The 14829-nt window shown below is 33.7% G+C and overlaps 1 protein-coding gene and 1 pseudogene across 1 annotated transcript; both read right to left on the reverse strand.

The window, feature by feature from the left end:
- Window positions 1-3002: 3002 nt before the first annotated feature.
- On the reverse strand, window positions 3003-5351 carry LOC142635779 (protein FAR1-RELATED SEQUENCE 9-like). Its single transcript, XM_075809869.1, has one exon. The coding sequence runs from the start codon at window positions 5349-5351 to the stop codon at window positions 3003-3005; it is 2349 nt and encodes a 782-aa protein (XP_075665984.1).
- A 1678-nt stretch (window positions 5352-7029) lies between these two features.
- LOC142637483 (G-type lectin S-receptor-like serine/threonine-protein kinase At1g11300) lies at window positions 7030-12140 on the reverse strand (annotated as a pseudogene).
- Window positions 12141-14829: the final 2689 nt, after the last annotated feature.

Genomic DNA, 14829 nt, shown 5'->3' on the forward strand with positions numbered 1-14829 from the left:
CTGTTTCTCTTTGTGAGTCCTCTGTTTTTATTTTTCCTTTCTTTTCAGTTGTGAGTGCTCTGTTTTTTTTTTTTTTTGTTGGTTTGACTCTATGTGCTCTATGTGAATGCATATAGAAGTTCTGACTCTATGTGTTCTACGTGAAGCCGAGCTTAACCCTGTTGAGAGAAAATCCACAATTGTCTTCGATGGGTTGTGAGTCCACTTTCCCTTTCTTTTTGGCCCGATGAAATTCTAGGATTTTCTTGCCCCATAAAATAAAATGTTCTGCCATAGGTGTTATTGATTTTTTAATTATTTGCTTTTATTTGATTCCCTTTGATAATCATGTTGATCTATTTGATAATTACAGTTAAGTCCTTGATAAAATGGTGTATCTTGAGTGATTTTTGTACTGGGTAATTAGGAATTCATAGCCAATTGATTTCACAACTTGGGCTCATTCCTTTTGTGCCCCATCTATTTGATAAAATTCCCCAATGAATTTTTTTTTTCCATTTAAAAAAATTTGGGTATGGTCTTTTCATGAAACTTAAATTAATGAAAAACATATAAATTTGTAATTTTTGAAGTCCAATCCGAATGTTGAGTTAGTGGGGAAACACAAACAATAGATTTACATATCATATACCTTGTTGTCAACATTCTCCAAAGCTAGTCTTCTTAGTATTTGAATTATATTCAACCTATTCTCCGGCTTGCTTGAACCTAAACGATTAAATAGAATTGGAATAATCCCTTCTTTATCAATCCATTCATTACTAACTTTTTCACTTCCAATTAACTCATTCAATCCCAAAAGTGCATATTTGAATTCTTCATCATTGCCATACTTGAGTTGCAACACAACATCACCAATATCAAAAGATTCAAGACTAATACTCTCCTCCTCTATTTCATTCACCACTTTCAACTCACTAACAAACTCCGATACCCAACTTGAACTAGGACTTGAATCCAAACAAAACCTTGCACTCATCAATTCTTTATGTAAGTCCCCAATCTTTTCTTTTAAATCTGTGGACACTTCAAGACTAGCTAAGAGCAATAGGCCTAGCGACCGGCCAAGATCGTGAGTCACTTCCTCCACATGCTTAACAAATGTATCTGAATTGGGACTATGTACCAAAACCTTTAATTCTAATATCTTTAATAGTATCTCATTAAATTTGGATAGGGTCTTTCTAGCATAAAAGAATTATATGGTTCTGGAACTAATCTTCCAATGACAATAATAGTCAATTCTGTGTAATGCTTCTATTGAATTTCTTATACTTTTCTAGACAGTATTTCATGGAGTATTTTTTTATATGTATTATGAAAATGATGGAGCCCCTTTGCCTCTTTTACAGGTGCGAATTACGCAAGGTTTTGTACATACGGGGAAAGGCTTTCTACTCTTGGTATTGGAGTGTATCAAGACAAAGACTTAGGCAGAGTGGCAGAATGCCGTAACAGTGCATTGGAAGAGTTCAAGGCAAGACTACCTAAACGACAGTGCAGTAAAAAGTGTAGTAAACAGAGCAGACAGTGCAGTAAAAAGTGTAGTAAACAGAGCAGACAGTGCAGTAACTTAAAGCAGCTATACTACCTGTGATTTATATACATGTGTAATGATCTGATTGTTTGTAGAGACTAGTTCCACATTAATTCACTTTTGAACTAGTCTACAATCGTTCAAATGTGGGGTTACAACACTTCTTGAACTATTTGTAATTATATGTCTAAAGTTTTGTATAAGCACACTTGTTTATAATTAAATGCATCAAATTTACTGGTTTGGTTTGGTTTTATAGTCATCCCAATTGAATTCCCATGATTGATGGAGACTAAATGACAATCATAGTGCCATTGATATAGGTACAACTTCTCATGATTAACATAGTTATGGTGAAGGGACCCTTCAATTATTGGAAGTCGTGTCAAATTTGGCTAAGGAAAGCAAATTGAACTTGTGCATTTTACGTGAATCAATTCTTTTAACTCTTTAGGCCTATTTGAAAAGATATGGATTTGTCAACTTTTTCATAGGGGTGGCACTCCCATGTTGCAATGATGAAGAATGGGAAGGATCAAGGTATATACCGCAGGTTTTTATCAAAGATATGTAGACTAACTAAGATTCATAGGTATGATAGGACCAAGTTAACCAAGTTACACATTATGCAACTCTTTATGAATATCACACTAATCAATAACTTAAATTAAAATATTAAATAATTATACAATGGGATTGTATTGTTTTCATTATGCGTAACACATCAAATATCCAGTGCCTTAAATATTCAGTGCCTTAAAGTGCAGTAAAGTGCCTTAAATAAAACCATAATGCAGTAAATAAAACCACTAATGCAGTAACTTATGCAGTGCAGAAACAAATAGTGCGGTGCAGTGCAGTAAACAAACAGTTATACTAATGCAGTGCAGTAAACAAACAGCTATACTAATGCAGTACAGTAAGTGCAGTAAATAGTGCAGTAAACTGTGAACAGTGCAATAAACAGTGCAGAACCACTAATGCAGTAACTTAAAATAGCTGTACTACTTGTTATTTAGAACCACAAACAAAGATAGACCATCCCTAAGAAACTGTTATTAAAAAAGCAAACACAAAGCTGCAGGTACCCCTCAAAACAAGAGGTGGGCAGTAGAAAATCTTGAAAAAAAAGAGAGGCATATGTCCTTAAACAACAATATTCCAACATAGGTCCTTACAAACACATTTTTAATGACATTAAATTGAAGCAAAAACAGTATTCCAATATAGGTCCTCAAAAAACAAAACAAAAAACCAAATAAAACTATTTCATCATGATTAACAACATAGGTCCTTAAACATAGTTCCACCAAGGAATGATCATTTTGTGATTCTCTTCAGCCACATGTACCTACACTAGAACAAAAAAAGGAATAAGTAAATTTGAAACATGAGATATATATTATTACAATAAAAAATTCTTTAAAAAAAAAAAGACTCGAAAAATATAATGAAAGAACTCACTTTATGCTAAATCATCAATATCATTATCATCAACCTCTGTAATGTTTTCTTCATCTTGGTAATCACTTCCTTCGCCATTATATTGTTTACAAGTACGACAATTATGAGCATAACCCCCACAAAGTTGACAAGATCGTCTTTTTGTCATAGCACGAGCTAAGGATATTTCAAGCCCACTTTTAATTCTCCCACCAGGACCCTGTTTCTCGATACTTTTCTTTCGACCTTTGGTTTGTGATACAAGTGGATCTTTTATATTTAAAGGAACAATGATAGAGTAGTCTTCTACTTCAACAATGTCAGCTGATTCACCACTCTTGTGATGCATATCCATTTCATCATCTTCCTTATCTTCCAACAGTTCATTTTCCATTCCAAAAGCTTTCTTAAGGGTGTGGTCTAATTTTGAGATTATCATTTTATATATATCTTCAGATTTTTCAGCAAGGTAAGACAATTGACTTACACGTTGACAAACATGGATGCTTCGTAAGGCTTTTGACATATGATGCTCATCCTCAAAGCTTGATCTATATTCTACACTTTTGAGTTCTTTATTTGCTTCTTTTGTCCAACGTTGTAGGATGTAGTGGCTAGGAATCTGAAAAATATTTTTAACCTGGAAGATTAGTAACATGTGCCTACAAACAATTCCCATAAACTCAAAAAGTTGACAATCACATTCACAAACTTTTGATTCCAAGTTCAGCTTCACAATAAATGCATCATCTGGATCAAAGGAACTTGTTACTTTGTACCTATAAAAAGTTCCATTTTTCTCAACCTTTTCCTTTGTAAAGTGATTACTACTCACCAATTCTTTTTGGAACTTGCTAAATATGGTTCTCGTGTATATAGAAGCAGCTTGATGCTCTATTTTTGAGCCAATTACCAAAGAAGGTGTTTTATGTCTTGAGTCAAAGTCTTCCTTCCTTTCTTTCTTATAACGACTGTCCACTGCCTTTGCAAATTTGACCACAAAATCCTTTAATGTAGTTCTTGAGTTAACAAAGGAGTCAAAGAACGCATTGATACTTTCACTTCTCTGGGTAGTGTTCATTCCTGCAAAGAAAGTATTTCTATTGTAAACCGGTACCCATGACTCTCGAATGTTATATAATCCTTCAAGCCAATCATTTCTCTCCAAGCCATAAGTCAATATTAGGCTCTTCCAAGCCTCCTCAAAATTTTCCACACTAGGTGACTCACGTATGCATCTCTTCAAATCCCGTTTGAATATTGACTTCTTATGATATATATGAGAAAGTTTCTCTGGAAATTTCTTCTTAATATGCCAAAGACAAAGACGATGACGAGTTCTTGGGAATACCTTTGCAATAGCTACACCCATGGCTAAATCTTGATCCGTAATAATAGATTTTGGTTCCTTCCCCCACATTGCTTGAAGCCAAGTTTCAAACAGCCACACAAAAGTTTGTTCTGTCTCATCTTGCAACAATGCACAACCAAATAAAATTGATTGACAATGATGGTTTAGCCCCGTAAAAGGAGCAAATGGCATATCACACTTGTTTGTTTTGCAAGTTGTGTCAAATGTCACTACATCCCCAAAGTATTGATAAGCCATTCTTGATCGTGCATCCACCCAAAATAAATTAACCATATGGCCAACACCATCACATTGAATTGCATAAAAGAAATTGGAGTTTTGAGCTTGTTGTTTTTGGCAATAATCAAGGACAGCTGAGGCATCTCCAACATCTAGATTTTTTCCCCTAACATCTCTCAAGTGATTCCAACAATCTCTACTTGTAAATGTCTGGTCACCTACATTGAACATCAAGGCAACTTTGCCTGTTGGAAGACCTTCTTCACCAAATTTTTCAACTAGACTCTTAACAGCAGTAGACATTTTTTTGTGGCATCGGAGGTATGACACACTTTTTGGACTAATAATACCATGATTGTGGTTGTTGTCAAATCCCTTCACAACCCATTTCTGCAACTTATTATCCTTCATGACTCTAAGCATTGCTTCACATCCGGTTCTAAGACTTGAGCAACTTCTACGGGCCTTGTTTTCATCATCTCTGCTCAAACCACTGTCTAATGCATTTTTTGTTTTGCGCCGCCCTTCACTACAACATACATAAATACGACTTGTTACATTATCACTTCTGGCTGCTTTTTTACTCGTACGGATATGGATTCCAAAACCTTCTTTTTTGGCAAATTCTTTGTAAAAAGTTTCAACATCATCAAGGGAGTCAAATTGCATTCCGACATATGGCTTGGATTTCAACTCACAATCACCAAAATCTTCAAGTGGTAACTCTTGCTCTGATGGTCTCGAATTGTTTAGGACATCATATAACTCTTCACGTTCCATTTGTGATTTAGTAACTATAAAAACCAATACAAATAATGAACACAAATAAAAAATATGCAAACGTTTTAAATAAAAAATTTTAAAATGACAAAGATATAAAAATGTACATAATCATAATCCAACACTCAAATTGTACTCCCAATAGAAACAGAGCACTCACAATACGTTAACGCGATTGGGGTTTTTTTTTTTTTTTTTTTTTGGCAGCAACCTAGAACAATGGTAGAGGAGCAATGTAGACAGTCAACAGAAAAGAAAGGAAAAATAGAAAAAGCGTACCAAACAGATTAATAGAAATAGTTTGGCTTGATTTCTTTTGATACCAAATAGAGTACTCACAAAAAGAAAGGATTCTACTTTCTTAGCAAACAAATTAATCGATAAAGCAAAACCCAGATAAAGAATTACATTAAAAATAAATAAAGAAAGAGAACAATTGACCTTGAGAGAAGAGAACCAACCTGCAATTGCTATGAGCTAATGGTGATTTTCTGGTAGTTTTTTTTTTTTTTTTTTTTTTCCTGGCAGCAACCAATGGTGATTTTCTCTCAACAAGATTAAGCTTGGCTTCACGTAGAACGCATAGAGTCAGAACTTCAATACGCATTCACATAGAGCACATAGAGTCAGACCAGCAAAAAAAAAAAAAAAAAACAGAGCACTCACAACTGAAAAGAAAGGAAAAATAAAAACAGAGGACTCACAAAGAGAAACAGTCTAGCTTGGGTTTTTTTTTTTTTTTTTCCTGCCGGCAACATATAGAGGTGGAAGTCGAGGAGCAATGGGGAGAGAGAGAGAGAGAGAGAGAGAGAGAGAGAGAGAGAGAGAGAGAGAGAGAGAACGCAGGTTAGAAAATAGAGAGACTAACGGAGAGACAAACGTGAGACCAAACGTAGAGAGAGAGTGAGTCATACGTGTAATTTTTTTTTGGGTCTAGAGATACAATAAATAAAGAGTATTTAATGAGATCTATTAAAGATATTAGAATTAAAGTGGATCTTTTTTTAACCATTGGATCTACTTAGATCTAATGGTTTAAAAAAGATATAACTCTTTAGAGTTATACCTGGTGTAACTTGAACCCATCTCATATATATATATATATATATATATATATATATATATATATATTTGTAGATGGTTTCAGTTATCATAGGTCTATTCCCTCTATTCTCTCTCTCCCATGTAATCTTTTTTTATTTTTATTTTTTATTTATACAAGATAAAATTCTATTCTAGCCTAATCTAAGTGTATATGTGTATGAAACTCCCTCCTAGAGACTTGAATCCCGACCCTTGTCCCCCACACCCCACAAACACTTATACTTGTGGCTCTCCCATGTAATCTAATTGCTGATTGTTAAGGCTATATTATTTATTACGTTCCTCTAACTATGTAAGAGTAATTTATAGTTAGAGCCCTTCCAAGCTTTTAGAAACTTTATTTGAATGTTATCTTTAATGCAATCACTTATTTGTTTTAACTCCATTACTTTCAAAATGAATGTGAGGTTGGTTAATGATCTTTCTCTAATTGTAATTTTTGCATAACTATATATGGTCACCATTATACCTTCAAACAAAATAAATACATTTATTTAACTATTTCGTGCATTGCATGAGTTACCAACTAGTGTATATATAACAATAAAGTCATTATTTCAAGAACACATGCAAGCTACTGACCTTGAACTATTGTAAAAGTAACATTGTTAGCAGAGCATATACTTTGGCTAAGTTGAGAGGAGTCTGTATCTAAGGCAATATTCCTTTTAGTGAATGCTGATTTATTTGGGGGGGGCAGATCAACAATCTCACTTTTAAGCATGGAAACGACAACAGATATTGTTGGCCTATTTTTAGCATATTCTTGAACACACAACAACCCAACCTGTATGCATCTCAAGATCTCCATTTCAAAGTAGGGTTCATATATCATTGGGTCTATTAATGCTACAATGTTGTCTGCATTCCACAATTTCCAGGCCTTGAAAAATTGAAACATGATTCAAATTGTTAGCATCAATACTTAAACTTATGAATGAAAGGAAATGGAGATTTCAAAATAAGGCAGTGAGTGACTTACAAGTCCTAAAAGGCTCAAGGACTGCTCATCATTATAGATGCTAGTGTTTCTTCTTCCACTAACTATCTCTAGTAACAATACTCCAAAACTGAAGACATCTGATTTCTCTGAAAATTGTCCTTTTATTACATATTCAGGGGACATATAGCCACTAAATTTCAACAATAGAACACATTGCAGATTTTATCATCTCAAATATCAGTGGTGTTGATGTAAATTGACAGAGTTAGTAATAAATAGTTCATGCATGGCTAAAAGAAAAGTGTTTATATTCATTTATTCAGCAAATGAGTCAAGATCAAGCCTAAGTATAGGTTTGATGATTAAATGGGACAAGCTTAAACATAATAATGTGTTCAAGAACAAACTTAGGAGCATAAGAATTGATTTAGGTAAAAAACTATACTAAGTATTGGATTGTGCAAATTTGTAAATAAGTTCAAAAGATATCAAATTAATATTTTTAATTTATTGATAAATATATATATTAAGTTTGTAGTAAAATTATATATAATTTTTAACAATACAACATATGTGAATCTAATTATTAAAAGTTCATAAGCGAAAACTATTTTACCTAATTAACTCCAACAATATAATTTCAACTAAATACTTTATATGAATTATTTGCATAGATTTGTAAAGAGGTAAAATTTTTAGTTGTGGTGTATACTATAAATGAGATCATAATAAGTTAATCAAGTAGTTTATGAATACATTTGAGCTTGTTCAACCAAAAAATGAGTTAAGTTTGAACAAGTAATCGTTTGTTGACAAGCTCAGCTTGTGTTGGAATAAATTTGAATAATGCAATCTTGAACTTTTAATACTAAACTTGGCTTGGCTTGTTTACAACCATACTTCCAATTGAATTTGGCAAACCAAGGGTACTTACTATGTTCCAACAACCCTTCTAGTATTCGCTTGGTCTTTATTACCTCGAAAAATTCGAGCCGTACCAAAATCTGATATTTTTGGATGTAGCTCTTTATCCAACAAGATGTTACTTGCCTTTAGATCTCTATGAATAATCTTTAATCTAGAATCCCTATGAAGGTAGAGCAGACCTTGACTAATTCCTTCAATAATGTTGAAGCGTTTTCTCTAATCTAGCAATTTTTCATTTTGTGGATCTAATGAATTTAAACAAAAGAAACAAGGGAAAGAAAGTGAGGGTTAAACTTATAAGGTGAATGAACATGAGGTTTGCAAATGAAGTTCATTCGGTAGAAGTCATTATAAAACTATTCCAAGTGAATTACCACTGCAAAGAATATTGTTCCATTGTCTATTAATAAACTGATACTATTTCTAGGCACAAATTTAAAAATTGAAGAATATTTTGGTAACAAGAAATTGTATCATAATTAACTAACCGAAAAGAAATGCATCCAAACTTTTGTTTGGCATGTATTCATAAATCAACATCCTCTCTTCTCCTTCAACACAGCAGCCATGGATCCTAAAAAGATTCCGATGTCGGAGTTTAGAAATTACTACCACCTCATTCATAAATTCTTCTAACCCTTGTCCAGAGGTTTTGGGAAGTCTTTTGACTGCAACTTCTTGTCCATCTGACAATATTCCCTATAATTAAGCAAACATCAAATCATTAATTAGATATTCAAATTACTACACAAAAAAACGTCTAGGAGAACAACCATTACTCTGTATACAGGACCAAATCCACCCTGCCCAAGCTTGTTAGATTGATGAAAATTGTTTGTTGCATTCGCCAGCTTCTCAAAATCGAATATCGGTAGCTCCTGGACTTTAAGTTGGTTCAGGTTGTCTCCAAGCATGTTTTCACTTCGAAATTTTTTATGTGCTTCCCCTATGTTCAACAATAAGATTTCCTTTCCTTTCTTTTTCCTTGCTGATTTCAAGTAAAGTTGTCAGTAATCTCTAATATGTAGCAACACTTCCTAGTCCATTGTATTAATTTTAGTCAGAATATTACCTTGATGTTTAGCTATCCACCTCCACAAAACGAAAGTACAGATTGAAATAGAAACTGTTCCTATTACCACTGTGATTGTGACCATTTTTTTTTACATCTCCCTCTGTATCTGTAACAGAAAAGAAAAAGTTTCGTACTAAATTTTTGGGCGTTGTATATCGGAAAAAAGTCTTACAATAAGGGTTTATTAACTTATATATTGGACCAAGTTCTCAAGGCTTTATTTACTAAGCTGCTGGAATGTTTTCTATGTAACTAAGAAAACAAACAATGGTCAGAGACAAGGGTTATTGAAGAAAGCATCTCAAAATTATTTGGGGTCAGAGACAAGGGTTAATTATAGCTCTCCACCTTTATAACCAAAGAGATTAATTTATGATGTTCTTCCGGATTAATGGATAGCTATAAGCCATAAACTATAAGAATGTTGGTGGTGTACGTACTAAACTACAAAAAAAACTATAAGATTGACATTGATTTAAGATTAATTTGATAATATATTATAATTTTAACACTAATTTGGAAGGTAGGTGGATATTGTAAAGAAAGAAAGAAAGCAAGTATCAGAGGATGATGTGGTGGAAGTTGGACTCGGATTCAGGATAGAAATCTTAGTGGCCGAACCAAAGTGTGCACTTTGTGTAGAAAACTACTGTAACTTGTTGATCATTATAGTGGGTTATTCAAAGCTCGACGTGTGGATGTACCTTCAATGTGTTTAATGATTTGTCTCTTAAATTTTATATTACATATCTTTCTTGCTTAATCTTGGTATTTGTTGGGTTCAATCACCTTTCTCCACCTTATCTCCCAAAAAAAACACTCCACTTATTAGACCCCTATTAAAGTGCAGCTAAGGTGGGCCACACTTGAAGGGGGAGTGTTAGATTAAAAGATTAAATTCTATGTTGGAAACTTCACACTTGATTAAAAAAATTGGTTGGGATTTTGCTCTCACCAAGAGGTGGTGTTTTCTTTTTCCCAACATAATTTACACAAAATAGATTACTTAATATGTTTTCTTTACTTTTATTTTTTTGGTCAAATAAATTGTCTTTTAATAGGATTTCATTAGCTAGCGGAACTGGGTGGGTTGAAGTTGGAAGAAAAGGTAACCTAACAACTGGACCAGCAGTGCATGATTTGGATCACCAAGGGTGGTGGTCTAGTGGTTAATGAGCATACTCCCAAGTGGTTTGGCAACTGGAGGTCCCAAGTTCGAATTCCTCAATGAAAAGTGCTTAAAATAAACCTCAATCCTGCCTCATTGCCCACTAGTGCCCTTGTGAGATTGAGGTAACAGCTATGACTCATTAGATCCCCTGCTTGTATGCCTAGATGGTGGCACCCAGGTAGGGATGCTACTCTAGCCACCCCTCCTATCCCTTTTATTATAATTATAAAAGAAAAAAGAAAAAAAAGGAGCAGTGCATAATTTAAAGTAAAGTTAAATTTGGACAGAAAACAATAACTCGCCAAGTTCTGAATAGGCAACATGAATGTAAAGATCAACTCCGTCGCTGGATAATTGTTGCGTGTCAATGAAGCTTCTAGTCCATGACAAACACCCTATTCCCTCATCATATGCATAAGCCATACATGAACAATTCTTAGAACACTGCTGCCTGCAGTCATATTCAGGAGCAACTGACCAATCTGCAAAGTCTGGCACCTTCAGCATCTTCTGTTTCAAAAACCCATCCATTTTGTTGCCTTCACTGCCAGTACTGTTCACCCTCCCACACTGCAACGGTGTCCTCCTCACACAACCACTAGTCCAATTTCCTCTATTCCATTCTGTTGTGTTTTTTGGCTCAAACCCTGGTAAACAGCTGCAAATTGGTGAATTCTGTGGATCACAGCTTCCAAATGCACCACACTTACCATAAACGTGGCACTCAGTCTTTAAAGCTTTCCACGACACCTCCCAATCTTCATTATCATTATCCCAATATCTTTGCTCTATATCTCCTTGCGTAGTCAGGACAAGATATGTCAAAGACCAGTTCGTATAAGAGTAACTAAAAATCACTGTTCCATCTTGTTCAACATCGAGATTAAATCCACTTTGAAATATAGAATTAGAATACATTTCTGGTACACCAATGAAGACCCTGCTGTTCCATGGACCACTGCGCCAACGTGGGCTACCGTCTTTCCAAATGAATACTTGAGGACGACTTTGAAGTTGAAATCCACCCGTGAAGCTTCCAATGGATGGATCAGAAGGGCTTTTCCATGATGTAAACAGAATATTACTACCAATTTTCATTTTTGGCAACAGTGTATCAGAAGGATGTTGGAAACTCTCCCATATGATGCTCTCTCTAATGTTTTCTCGCAAGACAAGGTTCCCTGATTCTAAAAGCTGGGCATTCACATTGGCAGAAGAGTTTGTGATATTCGATGACCAAAGGACCTTCCTCTGTCCATCTAATACTGCAAGATTTCCACCCTTAGAAATAGTAAGAACCCCAGAAGAATCCTTGAGGGGTTTATCTTTGTTAGCTACCCATACCCATTGGGCATGGGAAGCAGAAGTTTTATTATTCCATATTCCGACGTAGCGATTGGTAGAATTTTCGGGACTGAAGAATCCCAGTTTGAAAGTGCTCCCATTGGAGATTATGTAGTTTGGATCTTTAATGGGTTGAGAAGATCTAATGGTGTCTATGGCAAGGACTACGTTTAAACAAAGGCAACGAAGGAAAGACAACAAATGTATCTTACTAACAAGCTCCATAACTTGTTCCAACCAACTTGGTGTGAGAATGCCGAACAGGGGGCCATGTTTATATAACAATTTATGGTTGGTTGCTTTCTAGGATAAATACTACTCCAGACTTTCGTGACTCTAACAACCCAGAAAATACTTTAAGTAACAAAGATTCAATAAGGAGCTCATGTAAAAGTCTCCATTTGAACTTTTCAATAGCATTGTCACACACGCGCGCGCATATGTATATATATATTTCCCTTCAAATGGAAGTTTATTGTGTGAGCTTTCTAGTTGAAGTAAAATGTTAGTTCATATGTTACACAGGTAGGTGCCATATTAATTAGCAACTAGCGGATTGCCCGCGTGATGCGCAGATAATGTTGTAAGCTTTTATGTAAGATGTTTACGAAAAATGTTAAACATATATGAATTATTATTGCATTAACATAAATATTTTTGTTGAATTAAAGTAGTACAAATTAAGGTCATAAAAAATATAGACTATAGCATAATTGTTATAAAAATTAGAAATTAGATGAAGCAGTTTGCCATAAAAAGTGAGAATTTTAAGTTCCACGCATATATCCATTACAAATTTTTTTTTTGGGTGCTAAATATGAAGCCTTCTAATTTGGAAATACACTTCAAACAAAATTCAACTTTGGTTGTAATCCTTTTCGAATTCTTTCTCAATTGGATACCTCAAAGTTACATCCTTTAAGGGCTGAATGCCAATCATTCAACGTTACGTGCAAATATGAGATTAAAAATTAAATACAAAATTACTCTAATAAAGCACCATATAACAGAAATTCAAATTTTGAAATAATATATATGAAATTATTTTTATGGCTGCAAATTTCCTTTGTGACAGATTCATTCTTACACATAGTTTAACAGTGGAAGAACACCAAATGATAAAATACGGTGCTATGGAACTTAAGAGAAGATAACAAAGTGAATTATAATATATTGCACATATAGTAATACATGGTGTCAACCATGGTTGTCAAAATCGCGATCCAGATCGTAGAATCGCACGATTTTACGATCCCACCTCACCAAAAAGTTTTAAATCGTAGCAGGATCGCAAAAATGTTAGGATCGTAGGTAGGATCGTATAGAATCGTATAGGATCGTAGGATCGTATGGGATTCTACCGATCCTACCATTTGGCTTGAATTTTTTTTTTTTTTTAATATTTTTTTTTAAGTGGGATTCATTTGGGTAAACCTAAACCCACAAGCCCAACAGGTTTTAGAAGCTCAATAATGAATTGAAGTCCCAAATTTACCCCTATATCAACATAAAATCTCAAAAAAACCTATGGTATAAGTTTAATGTTTTCAAAAACAAAACCTTTTCTTTCTTTAACCGTTCCTATTTTTTTAAACTGTTGTAGAAGCCAATTCACTTTTAATATTAACATACTTATGCTAAATTAATCATCTATTTGTATCGCCTTCAGAAATGTTGTTACATAAAATCTAATGATGTACTTGTGTTTCACTATCTGTAGGCAACCATGTTTTATATAATTTTGAAGTGATTATTTTTATTGAGTTAAGAAGAACTATTTTTTTTCATAGAATAATAAGACCTAAAAAAGTAAATATCAATTTTAGAACCAAAAATAAAAAATAAAACCACACAATTGAAACCAATGTCATTAAAGCATTAGATTTAGGAAACTTTACCTTAGAAATAACAGTTTTAGTACTCACAACAGTGGTGTTTCTAACTTCATAGAAAAGAAAATGCATTTTGTAGAGTCCATATTTTTGTAGTTGGCAAATATGATAAATGTAATCAATTCATAGTGTTTTTGGTGTGTCTTAACTCTTAAGTGGGTTAAAGATGTATTTTATAGTCCAAGACAAAGACCCAAGTTCAGATCAAGAAAGAATCAAGTTTAGAGCAAGAAAACTAAAGTTTCTATCAGTTTGACTGCTAGCTTGATTCCTGGCTAGACCGTATAAGATTTTCGATTTCAAGCTTGACATCTAGTTCGATTAATCGAGATTGCGATATTATCAAAAATATAAAACGTGAAAAATGCCATAACTAGCCCTTTGTCAAAAACACAGCATCTTTCAGCCCTGTTAATGGTGAGCCATCACTGCCTTTAAGCTTTCTTAACTTAAGTTTAACGTTTTTTTTTTTAAAAAAACTCAGTCAAAAACCCAGCACCTCTCAACCCTCTCAATAATGTTGCCATGAGCCATTGCTGCCTTTAAGGTTTCTGATAATTTGTTTTGGTAGTTAGTACTTAGTAGTTTATCATTTATTTGTACTTTGTTAGCTTAATTCCATATTGTTGTGTTGCGTATATGATTTTGACAAAACTTTTAAGGTTTTTATTTTTCTATTTTGTTAACTAAATTAAGTAAAATTTGAAAAATTATGAAACAAGATCTTCATTATTTAATTAGCTAGTTTACCTTAGATTGAGAATTTTCTTTTAGATTACATATTGTAAAATTGTAGTTAGCTAGTTTTTATATGCTAACTAGCCTAACTTATTTTGGATTTGGAACTTAGAATTTGGAAAACATTTTTCATATGTGTAGATAATATTTTGGTACTTAGTTGCTAATTAAACATGTACTGAACTTTTTAGATACATTATGTCAAAAGTTAAATATATTTTGCTTCATTAGAATGACATAAGAACGATGTAGTGCGTGCAAATTACATTTTATGATGCAATTTT

Source organism: Castanea sativa, chromosome 5 (assembly GCF_040712315.1).
Source record: "Castanea sativa cultivar Marrone di Chiusa Pesio chromosome 5, ASM4071231v1".
Taxonomy (NCBI): Eukaryota; Viridiplantae; Streptophyta; class Magnoliopsida; order Fagales; family Fagaceae; genus Castanea; species Castanea sativa.

Coding starts and splice junctions, on each gene's coding strand:
- LOC142635779 (XM_075809869.1), bottom strand. CDS start 5,351: ATGGAACGTGAAGAGTTATATGATGTCCTAAACAATTCGAGACCATCA.